Here is a 9,578-nt window from a genome sequence, read left to right on the forward strand (position 1 = left end):
AAAATAGATAAGCGACAAGACTTTTGTCAGGGACTGTAGGTGGCCTAAGGGTTAAAGAAGTGAGCTTGTGACCGGGAGGTTGTCAGTTAAATCCCCAGACCGACAAAGCTGGGTGGAGAAGTGAAAGAGCAGTGCTTGTTCCTCACTCATTACCACCACCACTGAGCTGCCCTTGAGCAAGGCCCTTAACTCGCTCCAGTGGAGCTGCTCAGTGGCCAGCAGATGAGACTGTGGTTGTACTGGGCCACTTCCAGGTATGAATGTGTAACTGTGATTGTGCAAGGCAAATGAGAATTTGTTCTTAATCAGCTTACCTGGTTAAATAAAGGTTAAATAAAATAAAATGCATGCCTTTTTTTAAATATATGGTTTTTCAAGATGTTTAAAGGTTTTTCAAGAATTTTGATTAAAAATATATAATGGATGCAAATTATCACAGCAACATTAAATCACTTGACATTCCTGGGCAGCTGTTTCCTCAGATTTAGCCTAATTGAGTGCAATTTATCAGTAGCAGAATAACAGTAGGCTAATGTCATCATGTAAGGATAAATCAATAAGAATGAATCTCAGTAGCTTTGCGTAAAGGTCAGAGTGAAGGAAACGTAATAGAGACAATGGATTGAGGAGCATTTGAAATAAACTCCTTGACTGGCTGTCCCATCAGTAACATTCTCTAAATGGCAAGGGTCGTGATGCAAACTCACTGCACTGAAATGTGAAACTGAGGAAGAGACATTTCGCAAAAGTAAAACCGTAATACAGCCTGAATAGTTTGTGTGTGTAGATATAAAGTATCTTTAAATCCAGCGAGGGAAATTAAACTCAAGTCAGATTCTAGTGTGTGTATGAATGGCAGGATGATATGCTGTGGTCACCCGAAGTAAATTTTCTGTTTATGGATCTTCAACGTTAGATTGACGTCTTCATGTTCTTCCACCATCATCTTTCACCCCACTTACTCTAACACACACACACACACACACACACACACACACACACACCTTTCTTGGCCGTCTCCCAAGGCGGTCAAACAGATTACTTCGGGCGTTAACCCCATCGATCTGCTCCAAATGGCCTCCAACTGCCAGGAATTAGATTTCAGACTGGGGAAGAGGGAAATAAAATGCTGTAGTATTTCTTGCTGCTCGACTTGGGAGTTAAGTGTTGCTGTGCTTGCCTCATTGTACCAGTTTTTTGTCAGAACTTCTTTTACTTTTTTTCAGGACAGTTATATTTGTTTCTCTTTTATACCTTGTTTGGAGCATATTTCTTGGAGAGAATTGGGAAGTATGATTCACACTGTACCAAAACCTCTCAGTGACTGTTTGGGAAAATATGAATGTCTCAGTGCGGTTGAATGAAGGATATATCAAGAAAAATAAATAACTTAGAGAGATTAATTTATTGCCTATTCTATTGTTGTAGATTCAAACTATAGTTGAGAAGAAATGGCCTTAGATTAGTTTTTTTTTCCCATAATTGGTGGACTGTAGGCGAATCTACAGGGCACAGTGTGCAGCTGCTGAGCATCACAGAGAGCCACTGAATAAAATGACTCCATTGTGGGGTTATAATAGAGGACAGGTTTATAACGGGTTGATTTGGCTTTATTAGTGCTCACCTAATGTCAGGCTAATACCTTTTCACTCCAGTCTTTCTCTCCCTCTATTCAACGGCTTGTTTCTACCCCTCTCTCCATCACCATCCCCATGCTTCTTTACTCTTATTGTTATATATTAGATTGTGTTGCTTCTCTCTCCCATCTATCTTGCTTTTGTCTATCTGGCATTAAGCTTTCCTGTGTTTCCATAGCTGAAAAGTATTGATTAATGTCTGAGTGGTCGTGCTACCTAATGAGAGGCTAAATATAACCGTTGCTACACCGGCCCTGCGGCGGCCTCCTCCCTCATCTAGCGTACAAAGTGTATTCACACCGTTGGCATGACAACAAAGCGGTCAAGGCTCTGTGAGCAGTCACAACAGATGCAGATTTTGTGCATACTGTTTGGGCCTGGCAACGGGAGGAGGGGGGGATACGCGTTCTACGCGTGGTCCGCGTTCTACGTTTTTTTTCTTGTTGAATTCCTTCATCGGTAAAAAGCTAGCTTGTTCTTTATGACTTACTGTAACTTCAGATGAGTGATTCCATAGTTAGTTTAAGGCATTTGTAGGCCTTTATTTGACAGGACAGCTTAGACTTGAAAGAGGAGAGAGAGGGGGGGAATGACATGCAGCAATAGGTCGCAGGGTGGAATTGAAACAGCGGCCGCTGCGGCAAGGACCAAGCCTCAGTACATTGGGCGCACGCTCTACCAGGTGGGCTAACCAGGCGGCCAGATTACATAGTTGTCTGAGAAAATTACAAATACAGCATTATAAGAGCTCAAATTAGATTAGTTAATCAATTGCTTAGTCGACCAACAGCAAAATAATTGGAAATTATTTGGATAATCAATAAATTGTTTAAGTCATTTATTAGGCAACAATACCCCACATTGATCCAAGTTCTAATTTTTAGAGATTTTTCTGCTTTTCTTTGTCTTATGTCATTGTGAACTTATATATATTTGGGTTTTGGACTGTTTCAGCAAATCAAGAAATCTACAGATTAGGCTTTAGGAAATTGTAATGTAAATTATTTTATGACTATTTTTATACACCAAATGATTCATTGATTAACCAAGAAGATAATCTATAATAAAAAAGAATGAGTAGTTGCAGCTCTGTCATGTACAGTATGTAATCTTTGGGTCTTGTTCCTCATCCCCTGGCTGCAAATGCTGTAAAACAGTTTGATTTGATACGGAGGGAGCTAAGAACATAACCATCCTTTACCACCTACACTACATTGTCACTCTGTAACAAATCAGCTTAAACTGGCAATATCACCAAGCTCTATTGTACTCACGATGACAACTTTAGTTGCCCACATTTCTTATCTGTTGCATGGTGACCAGTTTAGAGTCACAACTCTACCAACCCTTGTTGTTATGGCCAGCTGGAGAGAATTGAATGATAAAGAGTATGCAAATGGGATATGTTCTTTAATAGCCTTCTGTTTAAGTCAGCTGTGTGGCCAGGATAAGGACTCCCCACTGTGTCTAATCACATCTTCTCCCTCTTATTTCACTTGAGGCGGATCTGCAATCTAGTCTTTTTTGATTGACATTACAGTATACATTGTTCCCTACCAGCATGAATGTACATGCAAAGAGGAAAGCCTTGATTTTGCCAGTAATTGGTATTCTACTTAGGAAAGACAGTTACACAAAAAGAGTCTGATGACTCAAATTGTATGTTTAAATAAGACTGTGGAGGCGTGGGTGCAATCCAGGAAGATAGCAGTAGCAGCTCATAGTGTGGCTTGCAAGGTTGTCTCTGTCCTTGACAGAGGTGTCAAGTAACAAAGTACAAATAGTTTGTTACCTTACTCATGCAGAAATTTTCTTATCTTACTGCCAACGTTTTACTTTTTTAGATAAGTCGCACCCTCCGTATAGAGTGAATTTGATTGTGATTGGATGAGACGTATAAACATACTTTACACCACTCCAACACCCTATTGGTTTGTATGCAGTCCATCGCACCTGCACATGACACAAATCACGTCCCACTCCAGCAAGAAAATAGCAGATGTAGCCTAGTACGAAGATGTCCGTGGCAGAGACTTAAGAGAACTTGAGCAAAATGTCCCAACTATGCACCAGCAAGGAAGTTGGTTGCCAGGGAGACCAGCCAACCCTTCTTCATCCCTGGTAGTACCTGGAAGAATTTTTCGAAATGGTTGGACCCCAAAAAAACATGCACACCGCGTGCACACTATGCTTGTTACACACGCACGCACGCACGCACAGGGAAGCACAGCAGCACACACATGAAAAAGATTACAAATAAAAATATTATGGTGACATCATAATAGTACTGCGCCAAGGTACAAATGTGCCTGACTTTTAAAGGGAATGGGAGATGACACTCTGATTGGTTTATTGCATGTTACGCCCAAAACGCATCTATAAAATAAGTACAAGTCTTTTGAACCATGTGGCCTGTGCACGGACCCATTTTTCCGTTTTCAAACTAGCAAAAGTGGATTTGGACTATCCCTTAACGCAGCTGCACCATGTGCTTCATGCCATGCGCTTAGATCGTTAAAATATGGCCCAAGATGTGTCAAGCCTGCAGCCATGATACCTGCCATTCTCTTAATAACAATACCAACAGATCACAACTAACAGTCCTACTTGTCCGGTTAGGAGTCTCATTCCTCCACATTCAATTTTCAGTCTTTCAATCTGCGCTGTGCAGGGCCGACTGTGTTGTTGTTCAGCAGAAAATCTCATTCAGTTGCCCGCTGATAAGTAACAAGGTCAAATAACTCCAGATGAGAAAGTGTCAGAGGGCGCAAACACACACACACACCACGTGCCAGTCAGTCAGTCTGTCAGTAAGTCAGTCCATCAGTCCATCTATCCATCAGCCGCACACACATCCTGAAGTGAGTGGCAATAATCCGGGTTATAAAAGGGTTTGTATCATTACAACTGGAAATCGGGGAATCCCAGCAAAACCAGTTAACCAGCTCAGGTAGCAATCAATAGGAACCTACACTTTTTTCCTTCTCTTTTTCTCATTTCTCTCTCGCTTTCTTTTTCTTTCGCACACTTTTTTTTCCCTCCGGTTGCTATGGTGATGTGAAATGGCTGCATTCTGCAGCATTGGATCAGAGCGGGGGCCCTCTCTCACTTACACACACTCACACACACACACACACACACATACAGACACATACACACACACAGCTGCAATTTCTGAATGTTAGTATGTGCCACAACGCTTAGAGTGTAATAAGTTAAATGTTAGTTAAATGTCACATTGTTTTTCATAAACGGTATACATCACGCTGTTTTTTTAGTGCATCCAATGCAGAATGTCAAAGTACAGTATAATGACCTTGTGAGCGTAGCAGTATTTATTGATTCATTGACTCACAGTTTAGAGTATTGAGTATTGCACTACTTCTTTGACTATTATCTCAAACTCAACTTATTCTCTTGACATAAACAAACATAAATAATCTATAGTTTATCTATAACCCTATGTGTTGCAGAGGAGCACAAAGTCTGCTTTGGGATTTAGATAAGAATACATTCGGATTCCTCTCTTGCATGCCAGCCACATGGTAGCCCAAAAACGGCTGGAATATTTCCTAAAACTTTTACCTCCCTTTCTTTTTTCCCTCTTGTACTCTTGTTCATGCCGAACCCTCATCTTAAATGTGATGTATTTTCTACTAAACATTAACTAAAATATCCCTTCTCTCTTTTCCTCATGTCTCTTTGTTTACATCTTTTCTCCGTTTTATCCCCCCTCATACCTTCATCACAACCTCTCTTTGTGTCTTTAGTGTGACAACGCCAAGGGGCTGAGGGCCTTCTTTGATGCCATATGCTACGGTCCCAAACACCTGATGATCTTCGGCGGTGTATGCCCCTCCGTGACCTCGATCATCGCAGAGTCCTTGGAGGGTTGGAATCTGGTGCAGGTAGGGTTTGTACTGTACATGTTGTTATGTGAGTTTGCATGCGGTGCATGTGGTAGATAGCCTATGTGTACCGTGTTTGCGAGTAATTGACATTACAAAAGAATCTTGGCCCCTTAGAATTGCAGTGTGCAGATAGGTCCTGGGATTTCAAAGGGGTCACTCCCAACTCATGGCTTTATGGCTTAGACCCATTGTAGTAGTATAGCACTTCTCCTCGCAGTGAAAATATGCTTTTGGGGTGTTTTTGACATTGGTATGATCTCATAAAAGTTTTACTAATCAGTCCAGTCAATGCTTATTACCTGATAGACATTCCTATACTTGATTTTATTATTCAATTATACTCTGGCTTGCTAAATAGCATTTGCTGCCATTAAATTAGTAGAGCTTAATGATTGCTCACTTTAGGCGTTTAACACCACTCTGTCTTGCATCTGGTAAATGTTTGGCTCCCTGAGATATTGCTTACAGTTTCTTTGACTGTGTACCAAAGAAGGGAAATGCCTCCATCCAAAGAATACATTTCATATGCTGCAAACCCACAAAGTTTATCGGGCACAGATAAGAAAGAAGTGAAGCTTGTGCTTGGAAGAGATAGCATAATTCAAGAGGCTGCATTTTAAACTGAATGTCACATTACGTAGCATATTTCCTCCGCTTGCAATTACTGAGAATCTGCTGCTTTTAATGTTTCTTTCTGCTCGCTCGTCTTGTCAGGGTCACTCAAGAGTGAAAAGATCAGCAGGATGAGGGAATGAAAGGAGGAGGGACTTTTTGTTTCTGTGTTCACTTCGCCTTCCTTCGCCTGTAATGATCTTAGTCTAGAAAGAAGGGTTCAAGCCATAGTTGAACTTGAAGTGTGTGTGGTGTGATGTGTGTGTGTGTGTTGTGGTGTGTGTTGTGTGTGTGTGTGTGTGTGTGTGTGTGTGGTGTGTGTGTGTGTGTGTGTGTGTGTGTGTGTGTGTGTGTGTGTGTGTGTGTGTGTGTGTGTGTGTGTGTGTGTGTGTGTGTGTGGTCTAGGTATAGCTAAATTTGTGGGGACCAAAAATTGTAAAAACAGTATACTTATGGGGACCTGAGTGCTTTGTGGGGACCAAAATGCTGGTCCCATACCGTTAAAGGGCTTTTGAGGACTAAGATGGTTTTAGGAGTAGGGTTAGAGTTAGGTAGGTTAGGGTGAGGGTGAGGGTGAGGGTTAGGCATTTAGGTTTGATGGTTAAGGTTAGGGAAGGGATAGGGAAGCATTATGTCAATGACTGGTCCCACAAAGAAGGCAGACACGACGTGTGTGTGTGTGTGTGTTGTGTGTGTGGGTGGTGTGTGTGTGTGTGTGTGTGTGTGTGTGTGTGTGTGTGTGTGTGTGTGCGCGTGCACTCTTCGTTCTTGTTTGTCAGTGATAACCTGTGAGAACTGCAGTAGCAATCTTCTGCTCTGCCGAACGCTCTGCCTGGTACAATGTGTTCCCCAGAGCAATGTACCAACCAGGTTCTTTTTCACTATGAATACACAGACCAACACCAACAAACTCATGCAAGTAAGATCCTAAATACACATTCTGACATACCAGACAGCAAGTAATTGAGGGAAAGATGTAAAGTGAATGGCTACATAAAACATACGTAGTATTTTTCTGTGTTTAAAGGAGATGCTTAAAGAATTCTCACTTGTATTTGATGGCAAGGGCAACTGTTGTTCCTACAAACAAATTTTTTCTTAGGCAAGCATGTAGGTACACGGGATCTCTAATGCAGTGTTAATTTTGACAGCTATTTTAGATTTAATTTTAGTCTTTTGACAAAAATGCATATTAGTTTTAGTCACTTTTTAGTTATTTTTCAAGCCTTCATAGTTTTATAGTTAAAAAAAACATTTTAGTCAATGAAAAGTCATTACATTTTATTCAACTTTTAAGCATTACTTTTAGTCAAAATGTTTTGTCTGAATTTTGTCAGCTTTTTTTATTTAGTCTTATTCCTGTGTCAAATGTTATAGATTAAACATTCCAGTTAATCTAGACTTGCCAAACACTCAACTGTCCTGCTGTTATTAAAGACATTTGAACTATCAAAAGACAGTTGCCCCGTTCATCAACTCACTGCTGAATGAAACACTGATGTATGAAACTGCCAATCAGAATAATTGACTTATTCATCGAAGCTGCTGAAGCGGAGTTCCAGATCGTTCAAGCCCACTTTAATCAACCACCAGAACCAGACACTGTGCTGTGGCAATGGGTCTGGCAATGGAAGACACCTAGGACTTACACACACACACAACACAGACAGACAGACAGAGATTTTTTTAAGGTACATTTTTATCTTGTCTTTTTTCGTCATTGTACGCGTCCATGTCCATTATGCATTGATGCAATAATTAATTTCAACACCCCTCTCTGTTTGTGACACTTTGTGACTCTGACTCATGTCTTGTGATGCTGTTCAACTGGCTTATTTGTCGACCTCCTTCCCTGATCAGCTCTGCTTTGCTCTGTACTACAGTCACATTTTGTAATGCAGCGCTGTACATGCGCTAAAATGACCCAAGCAAATTAAAATGGTGGATAAGAATGCTACCAGAGACAGATGGCGAGGAGCGGATTGAGGGAATGATGGAGAAGTAAACAGACAGGCATTGAGTGTAATAGCATAACATTGAAATTCAAAGAAATGGGGCAAGACACAGCTGTGTTTGTGAGCTACCATCAGCCACAAACACCACTGATTGCTGTGTTTTTTTTCCCCCCCAGCAAGACAATGAAGGTTGAAGCCATCCTCTTGGCAGCCATCTTGGTCTGTGATTAATCTTGTGTTCTCCTCACCATGATATTATATAATTCCAAAGGCATTTGGCAAGCTTTTTAAATACTTACTGGCATAGGTATCTGTACAACATGCTGCTCTCACTTTACTCTCTTTTACTTAACTTGCAAGAGGTCCTTTGCCTCTTCACAGCAGTGGTGTCTATTTTCTATAAATGGCTCATTTAGTGCCAGGAAATAACCCCAACCCACCCTGCTGCCAATGCTGGCCCCTTCTCACTCACCAATTATGCCTATCAGTGGTGGCACTGTTCACTCTCAGCCATGTCGAGGTTGTAATGAAAAATTATGCTTGGCGATCATTCTGCCTCTTGTAATTTGCAAGAGAAGAGTAAGACAAAATAGCGTTATTCTTGCAAAGTTTGAATAGTAAAAGGAATAAATATGACTTTCAAAGACTTTTTTGGGGAAAGCAGACAGGGAAGTCAGGCTCATCTGTTTCTTTATCATAGTTTAGATATTTCCATGGGTCCTCAATGTAGAGCTGGCAAAACATTAACATCAAACCACTGAATCATATCTTTTTGAGACACTGAATAATGTTGTCAGTATATAGAGGGAGGAAAATATGGATGTGCCTTCTCAAGGTATTGTGGTCAAGACCGGGACATAGAGCTATTATTTACCTGTATATGAAGCCCATTTTTCTTCAGCACTTGCTGTATCGATCGCCAGTGCTTCATTAAACCAGGCAATTTAGGGACAGCAAAGTTGCATCCCTGTCTCCTTGAAATGCAGCATTCTGTTTTTTTGAAGCCTCCACCAATTCTTTAGGGTCTCCTTTTTCCCGTTTTCTTTCTATCACATTCCCTGAGTGCTACACTGGATGCTTCAATAAAACATGTGATGCCTAGCACTGCAGTATTCTGTCTTACTTGCATCAAATCCTCCTGTGTACCGTATCCATATTTCATGACTTCCAAAGTTTAAGCTAAAATCTCAGAGTGCAAGGGCAAGGATGGTGTGAGCATCACAATATATCATCATTTATCAACATTATGAGTAAAGACAAGGCTTCCATCGTTGCATTGCTGTGTGACTGTATGCTGTTTTTGCTCTGTGGACAACTAAAGGCTATATAAGCTGTCCTCTAACGGTTAAGTGAGTCCCCATCTTTTGTCTGTTGACTAAGTACAAGGTGCAGTCAAATAGATTCATTTCAGACTCACTTAACCATTCTAGACATGTCTCTCTGTTTATCTCTCTCTCTCTCTC

The 9,578-nt window shown here is 40.9% G+C and overlaps 1 protein-coding gene across 2 annotated transcripts in view; it reads left to right on the forward strand.

Annotated features, from left to right (window-relative positions):
* Positions 1-9,578, forward strand: part of gabbr2 (gamma-aminobutyric acid (GABA) B receptor, 2) — a 183,418-nt gene that overhangs the window by 50,159 nt on the left and 123,681 nt on the right. For both annotated transcript variants that reach the window (XM_032534941.1, XM_032534940.1), the window contains one exon: positions 5,408-5,545. In XM_032534941.1, coding sequence (XP_032390832.1) covers positions 5,471-5,545 — 75 coding nt within the window. In that variant the 5' untranslated portion in view covers positions 5,408-5,470. The remainder of the gene's footprint in view (positions 1-5,407; positions 5,546-9,578) is intronic.

This window comes from Etheostoma spectabile, chromosome 14 (assembly GCF_008692095.1).
Source record: "Etheostoma spectabile isolate EspeVRDwgs_2016 chromosome 14, UIUC_Espe_1.0, whole genome shotgun sequence".
In the NCBI taxonomy this organism is placed as follows: domain Eukaryota; kingdom Metazoa; phylum Chordata; class Actinopteri; order Perciformes; family Percidae; genus Etheostoma; species Etheostoma spectabile.